General features: G+C 42.2%; 1 protein-coding gene across 1 annotated transcript in view; it reads right to left on the reverse strand.

Moving 5' to 3' along the window:
* The window catches only part of MTHFD1L (methylenetetrahydrofolate dehydrogenase (NADP+ dependent) 1 like), a 160627-nt gene that overhangs the window by 75748 nt on the left and 67210 nt on the right, over positions 1 to 17669 (reverse strand). The window contains exons 19-20 of the mRNA XM_087718294.1: positions 15585 to 15653; positions 9359 to 9470 (exon numbers count right to left, since the gene is read on the reverse strand). Coding sequence (XP_087574420.1) covers positions 9359 to 9470; positions 15585 to 15653 — 181 coding nt within the window. The remainder of the gene's footprint in view (positions 1 to 9358; positions 9471 to 15584; positions 15654 to 17669) is intronic.

Here is a 17669-nt window from a genome sequence, read left to right on the forward strand (position 1 = left end):
TCTTTGTTGTGCTGGAGGAAGTTTCTTTGAGGCTGAACTGTCCACCTTACTGCGCATATCGAGGAGGACTGTTTCCCGCCAAGGCCAACGGTCCAGCATTCCATCCTGGTGATGCCTTTCAAAGTTATCTCACACCTGACATTTGGGAGAATTATGATTGGACTGTGCACAGGGATGCCAAGGGGAGGGGAATGAATTATACAATATATTATTCGCTTTTGCGCCTAATTAACCAGACTTAGCTTAGCTTTGCATCTATTCATTTATAATTAGTAAAAGTACACTTGATTTCAACAAATGGAGTCCGGTGGTTTTCTTTCCTGATTATTGAATAAAGGAAGGCTGACAATAAGCTGTCTGATTTCCACCCCACCCGGAGCTACAAGCTACCGAGGGGGGTGCCCTTACAAGAGGATAAGAAATGTCTTTGCATGTGAGTGACCAAGAAAAAGATGAGGGGGCGATGGCAGGACCATCTTTAACTGAAAGGCTGGCTGGGCTAAGGGTGGAAGAGCCAGTTGTTCGTCCCAGATGGACTTTCGGTGTGGGACAAAAAGAGCTTTTTGCCGAGGAACCTGTCCTCAAACACCCAGACATGGACACACCTTTTGTGGTTCAGGCTGACGCCAGCGACGTGGCAATGGGGGCCGTACTGCTTCAGGCCAACAATCAAGGTAACTTACACCTCTCGCAAGCTGACTGACACAGAGAGATGTTGGGCCATTTGGGAAAAGGAGGCGTTTGCTGTTCGTTGGGCTTTAACCACTTGGCGCCATTTTCTAGAAGGTGCCAAACACCCCTTCGAGGTGTGGACTGACCATAAAAATTTGGAAGCTTTGAGAACTCCCAGGAGAATTTCTCCTAAACAGATGCGCTGGGCTCAGCATTTCAATCGTTTTAATTTTACCCTGAAATACATTCCAGGGGGGAAGAATTTTATGGCTGATGCTTTATCCAGGCTTCCTCAGTATAACTGTTCTAAACTCAGCGTGGTCCAGCCTGTCTTTCCCACGACGAGCCTCGCTGCTCCAGTTGTTACTAGGAATCAGGCACGCTCTAAAGGGGAGGTGTCCCAGGACTTTCTTTCCGATCTCAAAAAAGCCCTCCCTGATGATGATTGGTTCCAGCAGCACGTAAATGAATGTACTATGAGGGATGAGTTGCTCTGGATTGGGGCAAAGCTTTACGTTCCTGCGTCTCTTCGATTAATTGTTCTTCAGCGAGCTCATGATTCCCGAATGGCAGGGCATTTTGGTTTCGTTAAAACGCTCCATCTGGTCAAAAGACAGTTTTGGTGGCCTTCTTTGAAAAAGGACATTGAACGTTATGTTGCCAGTGGTCCCATTTGTGCTGCTGCTAAACGCCTGCTGGGGAAACCGCAAGGACTGCTCCAGGCTGTAGCTCACCCTGTCGCCCCTTGGAAGGAGATCTCTATGGACTTCATCGTCGAACTTCCTGAGAGTCAGGGTCACATTGTTATCTGGGTTGTTACCGACTTGTTCTCCAAGCAAGTCCATTTCATCCCTTGCTCCAAGATTCCTTCTGCTAAGACTCTTGCTAAGATGTTCATCTCCCACATTTACCGCTTACATGGGGTGCCCGACCGCATCATTTCGGACAGAGGTGTACAGTTCACCTCCATTTTCTGGAAGGAGTTTCTGAAGCAGATTGGCTCCGCCCAGGTCTTAAGCTCCGCCCATCACCCTCAGACTAATGGGGCTTGTGAGAGGACTAATTCTGTACTGGAACAATATTTACATTGTTTCATCAACTACCAGCAAGATGATTGGGTGGATTTGTTGCCGCACGCCGAGGTGGTGTTTGGCCAGGACTTTGTGCCCATTCCTGAGGTTCCTCGTGAGCAGCCCCAAGTCTCTGTCTGAGTGGAGTGATCGCCTTCGGCGCGTTTGGCCTTTAGCTCTCCGCACTTTGGACGCTGCGCATCACGCCCATAAGAAACAGGCTGATAAGAAGCGGACTAAGCCGTATGATTACAAAGTTGGTGATCAAGTTTATTTGTCCACCAAGTTTCTTCAGACTACACAAAAGTCGAAGAAGTTGGGGCCTAAATATGTTGGTCCATTTCCCATTGTCAAGGTCATCAATCCTGTTTCTGTTCGCCTGCAGCTGCCTAAACACCTCAACCGGGTTTACCCGATTTTTCATGTTAACCTCATAAAGCCTGTCTGCACTTTGTCGTTGCGTCCGCCTGCTCCTCCACCTCCCGCTCTGCTTTTGATCGACGGTGAACAACATTTCGAGGTTCACGAGATTTTGGACTCTCGTAAACGCCGGAATCATGTCCAGTCCCTGGTGGCTTGGAAGCATTTCCCCCCTCTCACGCTGAATGGGTGGACGGGTCCCATGTTCGGGCCCCTCAGTTACTCCGCAAGTTCTATTCTGCTTATCCTGACAAGCCCTGATTTGGCCAGTTTCCTGACTGAATTTTTTTTTCTCTTTTCTCTCTCTCTCTTCCTCTCCCTTTTCCCCTTTTCGTGTTTTGTTGTTTGTTTGTTTGTTTGTTTGTGCTTTGTCGTTTCTGCAGGTCTGACCGCCTTTTTCTGGAGGAGGGCCGGATGTCAGCCTCTGCTTTGCTACTGCTTTGGCTGCCACTGAAACAGGGAGGGGGGCATATTATTTGGGAGGGGAATCTTTGTTGTGCTGGAGGAAGTTTCTAGACGCTGAACTGTCCACCTTACTGCGCATGTCGAGGAGGAGTGTTTCCCACCAAGGCCAACGGTCCAGCATTCCATCCTGGTGATGCCTTTCGAAGTTATCTCACACCTGACATTTGGGAGAATTATGATTGGACTGTGCACGGGGATGCCAAGGGGAGGGGAATGAATTATACAATATATTATTTGCTTTCATGCCTAATTAACCAGACTTAGCTTAGCTTTGCATCTATTCATTTATAAGTAGTAAAAGTACACTTGATTTCAACAAATGGAGTCCGGTGGTTTTCTTTCCTGATTATTGAATGAAGGAAGGCTGACACATATCTTACTAGCACCTCCTGGATGATCTTCTTGCTTCTTGCTTGAAAATAATAAGATTGTTTTGTTTGGGCCTGTCAGCTTCAACGAAGTCTTCCCTATTTGTCTTCAGAACCCCTAGATGGTCCCAGCTTCTTTCTCGCACAGCCTTTGACTAAATGAGAGTTTAGTTTTATTGTGGATGCCTTGACTGTCAGACCTAGATTATTGTGATTGTTACCTGATAGGTGTTTTCAGTATCTTTCTATCTCCCCAAGCTGAGTCCAGAAAAGCATCATTTGACTGGTCCTGACCTTCCAAGTTACTCTCATGCCTCAATACAACACAGGATTCTTCACAGGTTCCGAGTGTGACCTAACGCCCTATTTAAACTAGCAGAGCTTAGGTTTATAGCTGTTCAGCCAGAAAAACTTTCTACTCTTGGGGTATGTCTGCTCTTATTCCTCCCCATAGCATTTTTTCTTTTCTGAAGACGGTCGTCTTCTGATTTTTTTGTATACTATCTTTTGGGTTTTTAACATAAACTAACTAACTTTGAGCTGAGGTGGTTAGAGTGCAGTACTGCAGGCTACTTCTGCTGCTTGCCAGCTGCCATCAGTTTGGCAGATTGAATCTCACCAAGCTCAAGGTTGACTCAGTTGGTAAAATGAGGACCCAGATTGTTGGGGAAAATATGCTGACTCTGTAAACCGCCTAGAGAGGGCTGTAAAGCATTGTGAAGCAGCATATAAGTCTAAGTGCTATTGCTATTGTGTTTTCCTGTAATTATTTAAGTTATATGTAAAGTCTGATTTTGCATAACTTGTGCTATTGATCTGTCTACGAAGGAGTGGATGAAAAGCTGAAATGTCTCTAGTCCAATATCATTGCCATTATTAAAATAATGCCAACCTTTGTATTTGTGACCTAGCAATCAATAGGAAGGCAGTACAAACTCTGAGGGCTCTTCCTCTCTGACACACTGCGGTTAGTGGAAAGATGCTAGATGGGTTTTCTAGACAACTAGTGGCAGCAGGTACTACAACGCTAACCCACACAGGAAGCTAGAACTGGGTGCGAAGACCTAAAGTGCTTTGTGTAGAAAAAGTTTGCGCCTCAGCCTTTCTTCATCTTTGAGCTTCATCTTTTCCACTAAATTCATTTATAAACAGCAGTATATACGTAGAAAAGTAAGTAAAGCATAAATGAGATATGTAAACAAACATACACTTGCTGAGTGTATAATCACTTATATACATATAGTATTAAAGTTGTTTTCGTCCTTATATTGTTTAAATCTATGACTTTGCATTTTATTTCTTAGAGATGAGATTTCATTGAAATAGACTTTTGGGAATTAGCCCAAAGATTCACTTCCTCTACATCACTGTACTAATGGTTTCATTGGCATTGGTCCTACTGTTATCGATAGTGCCACTCCGGAGTATAAGGTTTGGACTAAGGCAACATCAAGGATATGAAAACTTTATGTAATTTTATTGCTTTGTATATTACTTCCACAATAAAGCAACATTTTAGAGTCTTAAAAACAGAGATGATCGATTTTATGTTTTAAGTAAACAAGTTTACATGTAACCACTGATTGCCAGGGATATTTTCCTGGAAATTAATCCATACAATAGGAACATTAGATGCTAATAGCAATATACTTTGGGCACTTTTTCACAGGAAACATCAAGCTACGGCCTTCTTTTTTTGTCTCTCAAGAAACCCAGTTATTAACATTTTTTCCAATGAATAATCCAGATTTTTATGGTGTTTGGCCTGAGAAGAGATAAAGCTGCTTGGGAAATCTTTGTTTAAAATATGATGTAATTCCAAGTTATAATCCTGTATGCTGGAAATATTATTTCCTAAAATAAATAATTATTTGCAGATATTTGGTCATGACTTATTAGGGAAGTAGATGACAAAGAAACAGAAGGAAAGAAACCACTGCCTTTATGAGTAATTGCTAGTCTTCAGATAAAATTCTGTTTTATTTGCAATCTTTTCTATTGTTTCGTGATACACTGTTTCTAAACTGGCCCCTTCAACACTATATTGTTTCTTAAGGACCAACAATTTGAATAAGGATAGAAAATAGAATATAGACAGAGAAAAATAAATAAATTCTATATTCCTTTAATTTCCCACCTTTTTACAATTTTTATTTATTTATTTATTTGTTTGTTTGTTTGTTTATTTATACTTCATGTTTTTTAATTGCCCATCTCTCTTGGATATATGTGGCTGGCATCAATTTTAATAGCTCTACACAACTGATAGCTAAGTAGGCTATACATTTAACCAACCTCTTCTAAAAGGTTTAGCCTACTGTCTTACCAGGAGACATGATTTCCTGCCTCTGCTTTAATGACTGGTTGCTACAGAGCATAGGAATACATCTTTTCTCCAAGGGAAAGTTATACTAAATAACTTTAGTATAACTTATAATAACCCTGGAATAGGGTTTTTAAGCAGCCTGAATGGTGACGGCCTCTCAGGACATGACCAGGGAGAAATGAAATATATGGGAAATACATCTTTCTGAATCTGAATTTATTTTTATTTCTCCAATCCTCTCTCCTCACAACCAAATCCTCTCAGTAGACACAAGTGTCTGATCAATGGAGTTTGAGGGTAGGATTTTTGCCTGAATTTTGTGGGTCATGTAGAAATGACTTTTAAGCTTGAGGTTCATTACATATTATAGAGACAAAGGAAACAGTCTTCTAAGCTTGAGGGTTCTTTTATATATTACATTTATGTGTATTTTTAATAATCAATAAAATCATTTGTGTCTTATAATTGGATGGAAGTTAGTACTCTTCATCAACATTGTAGTGCTAAAAGTAAAGATTCCCCTTGCACATATGTGCTAGTCATTCTCAACTCTAGGGGGCGGTGCTCATCTCCGTTTCAAAGCCGAAGAGGCAGTGCTGTCCAAAGATGTCTCTGTGGTCATGTGGCCGGCATGACTAAATGCCAAAGGCGCACAGAATGCTGTTACCTTCCCACCAAAGGTGGTTCCTATTTTTCTACTTGCATTTTTACATGCTTTCGAATTGCTAGGTTGGCAGAAGCTGGGACAAGTAACGGGAGCTCACTCTGTTCCGTGGTGCTAGGGATTCGAACCGCCGACCTTTCTGATTGACAAGCTCAGCACCTTAGCTACTGAGCCACCGCACGCCCAATTGTAGTGCTCTGTAAATTATAGGGTATTATTTTCATACCACCTATTATCTGAAATGCAATGGGAAGTGTGATTTAATTGCAGCTAAATAATAAGAGCAATGGTTCTCCTTACAGACAATTCTTAATTAATATTTGATCCAAAACCCAGGAAAAGAGCTTAATTTAAGAAAAAATAATGTTAAGAAAGCATTAGATATTTTCTTAATTAGAAAAAGAAATAGTAGAGAGGCACTGGTACATCACAATATACTATAGCTAGGAGTCTGAGTGTAACTCTCTCTGGAATACTTATCGCATAATGAAATTTCTGTGAAGTCAGGCAAACACAAACAGCTATAAACAATTTGGGACAATGCAAATATTAAGACTTGTGCTTAGGTTGCCAAAAGAGGTTTACAGCTAAAGAACTGAGGTTTTGTTTCCTTTTTTGGAGAAAGGGCCATCACAAAAGAAATACAGCAAATCCCTTTACATTTATAAAAACGTTTTGGATAGCATCCATTTGACTTAAACATTGAGGCTGCAGTATTTTTTTACAAGGGAATTTATAAACCTGCTGTGGACTTCAGAGTGTGGGTAGGTATAATAAACCGTATGCATGCTACATAGATAGCTCAGCAACTACCATGAGGTATTTTATTTCAATGATCAATTTAACTGTATCATAAAGCAAATAAATTATCTGGACAGCCGATAAAGGCTCTGTTCTACTTATGTTTACAATGCTTAAAAAGTTTGCCAAAAGTTATCCAGTTATCTGCTATCATAATAACAGAAAACGCCTGTGTGCCAAAGGAGGCAGGGGAAGAGGAGAAGTTATGGATCTTTGTATGTTTTATATATACTAAACAATACAAAACCTTTCATATATTAAAGTCTACATTAAAATAATTAAATCTGTAATATATTCACCTTGACAAAGCTTGTGATAAAAAGCAAACAGATCAGGACAAAATACAATACAGTTACGTAAATTATCTATTCAGTGACTCATTCTCTGTTTTTATTTGGTTTCATTTATATGTCTATTCCTGTTCTTGATTCATGGCATCACTATTCTTTAGTTACAGACCATTTCAACAGACTTTACAATGGTGAAATAATTGTAAGGCTACAAGCAGTGTTTCAGTAACATGGATACTAAGAGCCAATACATTTTATTTTCATTTCCATAAGAGGAATTAATTAATCGTATTTGCTTCACAGTAAATCCACTCATCTGATTTTTTTTAAATAAGGAAATATCTCACTATGTTAGGGAAAACCCCAGAGAACAACTTAGTAAATCAGGAATCCATTGGAAATTCAGAATGGTTGCAGAATGATTTACCTTGTTATTATTTTCTCAAACATTCTTAGCTTAAACCAATGAATATTTTATGCCAGCAAAATAAGTAAACCCCCAGATCATAGCAGGCATCTACAAATTATCAGTACAGATTGTTGCAGATACATATAGAATGAGCTTTCAGGGTGGCATGCAGTAAAACATAGCTAAAATCAATAGAAACACATAATAAAAGAGTGTCAATTAAAAAAAGCTGCTAAAAGCAGCAGAGGCTAAAAACACCAGACATAAAACTAGTTGAAAGCCTAAAGCATCAAGGGATGTTAGAAAACATAGGAGAATTAGAACAGGAAGCATCAGGCATCCTAGGAAAGTTTTTTCATGGTGGTGGTGGTGGTGGTGGTGGTGGTGTGTGTGTGTGTGTGTGTGTGTGTATGGGAGAGTAACTAATGGAAAGATCTATTCCAGAGATGTTATCTACCATGTTTAAATTAAAAACATTGTAAATTGATTATGTAGAATCAGGTCATTGATCCATTGTAGAACAGACTTCTGGGCAGGACCAGAAAGAAATCATAGGGAAACAAATTTAGGCAAATGTAAGGTAAGGTAAAGATTTCCCCTGATCATTTGTGCCCAATTCTAGGGGGCAGTGATAATCTTCACTTCTTAACTGAGAGAGTCAGCGTTGCCTGAAGACATTTCCATGGTCATGTGGCTAGCATGACTATACGCCAAGGCACAGAACATTGTTACCTTGCCACTGAAGTGGTACCTACTTTTCTACCTGCATTTGCTTGCTTTCAAACTGCTAGATGGGGCAAGAATGGGAGCTCACCCCATCGTGCAGCTGCTCAAGTATCCAACTGCCGACCTTCTGGTAGACAAGCCTAGAGACATGATGGCGAACCTATGGCATGTGTGCCACAGGTGGCAGGTGGCACATGGAGCCCTCTCTGCGGGACAAGCTGTTGCCCCAGCCTGCTCCACCATGCATGTGCGCACACCTCCCACCGGCCAGCTGATTTTCTTGTTTCTGCTGTGCCTGTGCGAGGCTCATGCGCGGCGGCAGTGGGAGCATGGGGGCCCAGAATCCTGCCCCCTCCCGTGTCCCATTTTTGGTCCCAGGAGGCTTCAGGGAGGCCTGCTAGGCCCAGAATGGGGCAGAGGTGGGAGTGGTGTCCCCATGTCCTGTTTTTGGTCTCTGGAGGCTGCAGGGAGGGCTGCTAGGCCCAAAACTGGACAGGGGAGGGGGGGTCCCACACATTCGTGGGGTAGGTATGTTCCCATTTATTATAGATCTTCAAATAGAGGCTGGATAGTCACCTGTCTGAAATTTGTCAGCAGATCTTGTATTGGGAAAGAAATTGGACAAAATGACTTCTGAAGTCTCTCCTAACATTATGACCCTAGGATTCAGAGCTGTTTTTACTAACCAATTCATCGTGATTTCCCACCCACCCCTATATTTACCTGAACAGAGCAGAGAATGCCTTGGTTTCCAGAAAACAAGGCCTATGATCTATCATTAACTGAAAACACCTATCTAAGCAGAAATATTATCTTCCCTTTCACTAAGACTACATGAAACAGTGGAATTCACAGTCCTTCTTTCATCTGGTTTGCTCTGGAGCTCTATGGAAGTGTTTAAAAAGTACTTCTTTAATATGTATCCCACTATGAAAACTGTTTTAATGTCATTAATTTTACTGTCTCAAATGTCAGCAGAATTTTAATGTTTTTAATATAGAATCCCAAATAAATACACCAAACTGAAAATTTCACAAACAAATGCTGTTAGATAATATATAGTTGGGCATTCATTCCTAAGAATACATTTCAGACTAAACTGTTCCAGACCTACAGCAGTATGCTAAAATAATATTAGTTTTCTCACCTACAAATCCTTCTTTGCCGACCAATTTCAGGGCAAGCTTGTCTGCCAAAACTGAAGAACTGCCATGCGCAATATTTGCAAAAGGTCCAGCATGCACAAAAACTGGAGTACCCTAGAAGAAAATAATAAGAACAGACAGATATATTGAATTCTCTACTAAAGCTTAAATCGACGTGACATTAAGAACAAGAGAGCAATTGTTTTATGTTAAAATTTAAAACATGAAGTTGTAAAACAATTGACATGGATAAGAAGGTAGTATATTGGTATAATATAATCAAGCTTTTTACTGATATAATATAACCAATCTTCTAGAGCAATACCATTTTATGATTGTGTCATATTTCAGTATGTGGTATGTTATTAAACACTGTCCCTAAACACATAATTAAACTTTCTTGTTATAAATCCAGGTTCACTTATTGAGTTACGTCATAGCAATTTCATAATTAATGTGTAGAATTCATTACCTTACTCTATAATCCATAACTGCAGCCTCACCACCATCTGGTTTACAGAGCTGCTGTGAACTGCAACTAAGCCCTCTCCTTCAATCAACTCACTGTCCTAACTCAGCTTTTTAAAACCATCTACACCAGGATATAATGTATACCTTCTTATATGGGAGTAAACATCACAGAATAAAATGAGTCTTCTTGATTTGGGTGGATACATTGAATTTCACAGATAGAAAGTAAAAATGTAATAGAGTGCCTGCTAACTTTTTTTCACTCTTAGATCTGTGGGATTTTCAACTGATTCAACTAATGCAAAATTCCTCTGAGAGAAACTGCAGCTGCAGACAACTCTAGAAGTAGCACATTAATTAGATCCGTAAATAATTTGCTGTCTCTAGAGCTCTCTTTAGGTTTCAGGCGGGGTACAACATGGAAAGCAAATTGGCTGTGCTTGGGGATGGGAACCAGGATCCTTCTTCTGGGGGTGGAGCAGATTTAAATCTCTCCAAGATAGAATTATATGATCCCAGAGAAATCCCATCTGAATGGGGTTATACTCTCGCACACAGGGGTTATCTACAAACTGGAGGTTCATCTAGCTTCAAAGCTTCTACTTGAAGAACAAATGGCAATTGTGGCTGGAGGGCATTTGCACAGCTAAAAACTGGGTGCCATTTGCAACTATTCCTGGACCATGAGGGTCACTCATGCCCTACTTATCTTCCATTTCACGTACCATAACATGCTCTATAAAGAGCTTTTAGAAGCTATATCTAGTCCAAAATATGGTAGCTTGGGCAAACATTGCTAGGTGGGTGTTCTCTAGGGTGGCAAACAGGTCAACTGAGGGAAAGCCGAACCTCCGTGTGATCTTGAGGAAGAGGTCCGGGTGCAAGCGCCACTCCGAATGATCGATCATGGCCCTGCTCAACCAATCTGCCTGGATGTTGCTCACCCTGGAAATATGCTCCGCTCGAAGGGATGACAGATGTTTCTCTGCCCACTTCCTTAGGCGTTCCAGCTCCGTATCAGGGACTTGGCGTGAGTGCCCCCCTGAAGTAGCCTTGCCACTTTTAATTCCAGCCAATTTATGCTGTGTTTGAGATCGCCTTCAGACCCCCCGCCCTGGGCAACCTGAGTGTCCAGATGTGACCCCCATCTGAATAGGCTGGCGTCCATAGTGATAGTTAGGCGATGTGGTTCGCGGAAGAGACTGTCCTTGGCCAGCACAGGAGAGTCCCCACCACCGCAGGGACTGTTGGACCTTGAAGGGAATCGGGATCGGAGATGGGGAGTTGCTCTTCTTGGTCCTTTGGTGGGGTAGAAGACACCATTGCAACTGTTGTGAGTGCAGTCTCGCCCACAGTACTATCTAGAGGCAAGAGGTCACCTTGCCTAAGAGCTTCGACAGCAGGACTATGGGCGCGGTCCGTGAGGCTCTCACCTAAAGAATCAGTTGTCTGAGGCTGGAGATTTGCTCCTGCGACCGAAAGACTTGGCAACTTACAGTGTCTATGATGGCACCGAGATGCAACAACCTGGTGGTGGGGTGAGGTGGCTTTTGTCCATGTTGATTGAGAACCCATGGACTTGAAGGGCTCTCATGGTTATCTGGAGGTCTTTGACCGCTTGCTGGCGGGGTGGTGATTGTATGGTGATGTCATCCAGGTATGCTTGAAGTCTCACTGGACGCGACCTCAGGGATGCTACCACAGCTGACAGGATCTTTGTAAATGTTCTGGGGGGCGATGACAGGCCGAACGACAAGGCCCTGATAGTGCGTTCCTGCATGGTAGAATCTCAGGAACCTGCGATGGGCCTTGTGGACAAGGATGTGAAGATATGCTTCTCTGAGACCTATTGATGTTAGTACATCTCCTTGCCCGATGCAGCTTAAGATTGACTGGAGAGACTGCATTTTGAAGCATTTGTACGCTAGGTGTAGTTCAATCTTTTTAGATCTAATATCCCCCTCCATCCTCCTGAGTTCTAGGAACTAGGATTGAGTAAAATCCTGACCCTTCTTGACCTGCTGGTACTGGTTCTATTGAAGGTGCTGAATCTCTTGCTCCATTAGGGACCTTTTGGCTGGGGAGGAGGGAGTGGGGCAGCGGATGAAGTGGTGAGGGGGAGGGGAAATGAAGTCTAGGGTCAGACCCAGATGGATTGTCTGAAGAACACACTGGTCTGACGTTGTTTGCTCCCAATGGGCCTGAAATAGTTGCAAGGGCCCTCTGATTGGAGCCGTCAGCTGTCACTTATAGCAACGGAAAGGCCTAGAGCCTGATCCGCCACAAAAGGGCTGCTTGGAGAAGGGTTGTTGTCTGGCCCTGTCCTGAAAGGGCCGACAGTCCTGTGACCGGTCCTGCCCCTGATTGTACGGATGGTGGTACTGACCGGTGCTAGTGGATGGTTCTGAGGAACGAAAGGATTGCTTCCTGAAATAACCAGAACCTTTGTGCTCTGTCTTCTTAGTGACAGACGGCATAACTTTCTTTTTGTCCTTGATTTCAACTAGGACAGGTTCTAGGGCTTCCCCGAAAAGTTTCCCTCCCTTAAAGGGGGAAGAGGCCAACTTCCACTTGGACCTCATGTCTGCGTTCCAGTGACAAAGCCACAAGAGCCGCCTGGTGGTGACATTAGAAGCCAGAGCTCTGGAAGCGAACTTGGCAGAGTTGAGGGTGGCATCCACAGTGTATTCTGCTGCCGCTAAAACCTTATTAAACTTCTGCCTCAATTTGGTGTCCCCTGCTGGAAGCTTAGCAGAAATCTGTCTGAGCCAGAGGAGAGAGGCCCTGGACATAAAAGACGCCAAAGTGGCTGTCTTAATGGCCCAGGCAGCCACCTGATGAGTCTTGTGACAAGCCCTTTCAGATCTCTTATATTCCGCTTTCAAGCCCTGTGATAGGTCAGGAGGTAAGACTGAGGAGGATGTAAGGGCTTGTACCGGAGGATCCACCTGAGACAATTTTAATAAATCCTCCAGGGAAGCATCCACCATATAGAGCTTTTTATCTTTGCTACCAGGCGTGGCTAGAGTGCCCAGTTGAACCCACTGGTGCTGCACTATGTTCAAAAATAATGTAGGAACTGGCACAATCTCCTGGGGAACTACTCGTTCCTCAAAGAGTCCTTCGCTAGGGTCTGACGGGTCTACTGTCGCCGGATTGGTGGCAGTTACTCCCATACAGGTAGCTGTTTTGGCCTTATTGAAGATTGTCTTGAATGAAGCATGTTTAAACAAACCAGTGAAGGCTGGTTTATCCGTTACCATTCCCTCGTCCCCTGAGAACTCCTGCTCTGGAAGGATTTCCTCATCTACAACTGAATCCTCGCTGTGCAGCAAGGAATGGGGAGAGGCAGATCTCTGGGGAGCCTCTGAAGGAACGACCTTAGAGGAAGAAGACCTGGTCCTGCAATGTCGTTTAGCACCCTCTGTTATACCCTGGGATATGGCCTTGGTGATAACCTCCTGCATTTCCGAGGAGAGGGCTGGCCCTTGGTCTTCTACAGGCCACCTACACTTAGTGGCCCAGCGGGGCAGAGGATGTTGAGGTAACAGTGATAAAACTGGAGGGGAATCCTCTGCTTCCAAGGAGCACTGAAACAAATCAGCATTCTCCCCCATGGATGGTCTAGAGGAGTTGGCTGACTCAGAGTAGTCATCTGATGAAAATTCCTGGCCCTCATCCTCACTATCCGACCATGGTGGGTCCTGCTTAGTAGGAGTTGGGGCCTCTGGTAATTCCACAGCAGGAATCGGAGAACTAGCCACCGATTGTTGCTGGGCTTGTTCAGGTTGTTTCTCTGTTGCTCTTTGGCTCCTGGGGGGCAACTTGATCTTGTGACTTTGATCTTTTCTTTCCCCCCGCCTGGCTCTGTTTGTTGAGGGCCTCTGAGGCTGCCTTGCTAGCCTGCCTGGTAATGCTCCTGCTGCTAGAGGGCCCTAGGTGCATTGCCTCCTGATGGGGGTTGTCTGCCATTGTGTTGTGAGCAGGTGTATTCTGGGCACCACTCACCACCTGGAACATAGTTGGAGTAGCTGCAGCTGCTGGATCAGAAGCGGAGAGGTCGCTGGCTGAGATTAGTATTAGGGGCGTCTCCATGAGGAAATCTCTGGCTCAAGATCCAATTCTCCCAGTGCCTGCAGATTGAACTGCTGGAGGGAGGCCTAATGCAAGGAGTTGTTTAGCAATTGCCACTTAGATGGGGGGAGGGGCGACTGGCCAGACAGAGAAGTCATGCTACCACCACTCTCCAAAGCTCACTCCAAAGTGCAGGGGAAAAACGTGGCAAAACTGCAAACAAAATGGCCACCTGACGTTTTCCCTCACTCAAAATGGCCACCACGATGACTACTCCTGGAAAAAAGCAGTGCCAAATTCAAATCTGTAAAAGCAATGGTGCGAACGGCTGGGTCCTCTCACCACTGACCGTCGCGCCAAAAGAATTAAACGCACGCGAGCGCTGGGCCCCCTCGCCGCTAACCGCTGCGCCAATACAAAAAGCAAATGTGGCAGCTCCCAAGCCGGCTCGCGTCACCCAGAAAGTCAGAGAAGTCGCGCGTGCCCGGAGAAGCCCGGAACAGACACTGGCAACAAGCAGAAGCCAGGAAATTAAAAGCAACTTTAAACAGACCTTATTTTCTTGCAGGATGGAAAAATTATCTGGTTGGAAAGTCCAAGTTAAGGTTAAATATCTGTTGATATGCTGGAACCACTGAAAACATGTCCATTAGGCTAGAACTGAATTGAAAATCTGAGGAGCCGGAAGAGGAGGCGTGGCTAAAGATCTTTCAATGCAGTCCAGGGCAGTCAGACAGAATTCAACCCATGCTTGGACTCTCCAAGCAGCGTACAGGAAAACTAAAAGTTTTGCCTACCGGTTATGTTGGCATGGCTGTGTGTGTGTGTGTGTGTATGTGTGCGTGTGTGTCTGAGAGAGAGAGAGAGAGAGAGATGTGACTGGGTGGGCGTGGCAATATAGTCATGTGACTGGCAGGGGAAAAATGCTTTAAAAAGTGGGGAAATAGCTTCCGACAATTGCTCAGCTTTTTAAGAGTAAATAGCATAAAGTAAAGTAAAAACACATGAATAAAATTACAAATAAGTACCCATAGTAATTCCTTTTGTGAAAACACAGAAGCAAAACCATGAATTTCATTTTAGTATGCTGTAAATTAAATATTAAAAAGTGGTAGTGTCATGCAGTGTAATCATTTGCACATCCAGGAATAATCTAATGCTAGGTGATCAAATGTCAGATTTTCTTGTCACACTGAAGAATGCTTGTGGAGATTCTCAGTCATCCAGGCCATGGTTGTCTCAAAGGTGCTTTTTCAAAAGGCAATTGGACTTTCTTTGTTTTTCCTTGAAGACATTTCACTTCTCCTCCAAGAAGTGAACTGAAGAAGCTTCTTCAGAATTCTTCAAAAGAATTTTTCCATTTTTCAGAAGAAGCTTCTGAGAAGTGAAATGTCTTTGAGGAAAAATAAAGGAAGTCCAATTGCCTTTTGAAAAAGCAGCTTTGGGTCACACTTCCTTTTTATTTTAAAGATTTTCTTTTCATTTCCAAGCCTCTCTTGGTCCCAGAAGCCATTGGGCAATTATGTGGGATGGGAAATTTGTTCTGTGAGTGAACCCCATTTTTCTAGGGGATGAATAGCAATGAGTGCACCCTTAAAATGTTCAATACTTTAAAACATATGCTGGCAATTTAGATTTATGAAGAAAGAAATGAAGCCTTGGATTACAGAGGACCAGACTCACCTCCAAAGTCTGCATCAATGTTGGTTTAATTGCATCCTTCATTAAAACTGCCAAAGCACCAGTTACTCCCTAAAACAAAGAGATTTTTATTTTTAAGATTAATGTTATTTGAAACTAAGAAGAAGTTCAAGCAAACTAACCTAAGGCATCAAGTAAAAACAAATAAACCTAGAACGGATAAAGTTAGAATGGATTATGGTTAAGTTGTGATGGTATCACAGCTTAAAAGAAACAAGAAAAAAGAATGGCCTCAATTTCTATAAACTGCAAATAATTTTCTTATTTACAACATTGAAACATTATAATTTGGAAGAAGTAACTTGTACCAAATGTTGAAATATGTCAAGTGTTAAGTGGTTTAATAACTTGACATTATTCAAGATTACTTTCCAGGGTTTCTACAAGTGTTAGAAGGGGAAGATGTCCCTTATATTGTGTTGGACTCAGCAGAAATCAAAAGTAGTTTTGTAAACTCGGGGGTTAGCCTGAGGAATTTGAATGTACTGTGGACCTTTACGAAAATATCTAGCAAGTTTTAATCATTTTTCTTAAAAGGCAGTTGAATCAGTAAAATCATACCTAGTTTGGAAAAATGTATTCCTTGGTCTCCTATAATGATGGAATCTACTGTCATCCAAGAAATATAGGATATACAAATGGATGGTGTTTTTCACTCAGCATAGAATTAAATGGAATTAATTGCCACAGTTTACAGTAAAGACAATTAATTAATTCTCTCAATGGCTGCTATTGATTTATGCAAATTCAAGCATAGAAATAGCATACTTTCAACATTAGCTGAGAAGCTGTAAGACAAATAGGGCATTGCGTTAATCTGCATGTTTTTTTAAAATAACTGGCTGAGATCCAAGATCAGAGTGTCCTTCCTTCCTTCCTTCCTTCCTTCCTTCCTTCCTTCCTTCCTTCCTTCCTTCCTTCCTTCCTTCCTTCCTTCCTTCCTTCCTTCCTTCCTTCCTTCCTTCCTTCCTTCCTTCCTTCCTTCCTTCCTTCCTTCCTTCCTTCCTTCCTTCCTTCCTTCCTTCCTTCCTTCCTTCCTTCCTTCCTTCCTTCCTTCCTTCCTTCCTTCCTTCCTTCCTTCCTTCCTTCCTTCCTTCCTTCCTTCCTTCCTTCCTGGCTATAAAATTGTTCAAGTAGTAGTAATCGGAAAGCCAGGTTTGCCATGGTTTGGAATTTTGCAACCTGAAAATTTATTTATGTGATCACTAAAAGATGACAATGACTTGACAGCACATAAGTAATCAATCAATTTCAGTTTTAAAATCTGCAACTCACTTCCAGGCCGCCCAACTTATTTGCAAGTGTTTTCATATAAAAATAATTTAATTTGTCTGATGATTTATTATTTGTCCCATACTGTGCCTTTTAGATTAAAGCTGAGTTTCAATTTTCAATGAAATTTTCAAAGATTATCTTAATTCATATTCATTGTAAAGAAATAGCAAGAGCCCTCAACTTATAACCATTCATTTAACAACCATTCAGTTATGGTGGGGTTGAAAAAAAGTGACTTATGACTGATCCTCACACTTTTTGGTTGTAGAAATATTCTTAGCTGTACATTCTTTGTAAAATGAATGAATTACTAAATAGGTGCATTTCTATATTTTTCTAAGATTTGTAACTTGATAAATGCCATTACTATATAAATAGCTACATATTTATTTAATATTCCTTAAGGTTGTTGAAATACTAATCTTGAGGGTGCCAGTTTAATTTACCATGAAAATATGGCATCAACTCATCAAACATTTTGCTATGATACAGCAGCCAAATTGCAATCTAGTCCTTAAGACTTTGAACACCATATTTTGGCAACAAACCCTGTAGTTCCATTACTGAGGCAGGCTTTCTAAAAAACCATTACACTTTTGAAAAGAGCTTCTGAGTTTATTAAATATTCAATTTATCTTTCCCTTGCCTCCTCCCATCTCCATTCCTTACAGCATCTGGTTTTCATCGGTCAATGTGTATTTTAAATTTCATTACACTATGCTCAAGATGTGATATAGCACTCTTGAAATTCAGACCAAAGAGAGTTGCTGGGTATATTAAATATTATTCATA

The sequence above is a fragment of the Thamnophis sirtalis genome, unplaced genomic scaffold (genome assembly GCF_051295495.1).
Source record: "Thamnophis sirtalis isolate CommonGarterSnake01/CBP01778 unplaced genomic scaffold, rThaSir2_p1.2 scaffold_6, whole genome shotgun sequence".
In the NCBI taxonomy this organism is placed as follows: domain Eukaryota; kingdom Metazoa; phylum Chordata; class Lepidosauria; order Squamata; family Natricidae; genus Thamnophis; species Thamnophis sirtalis.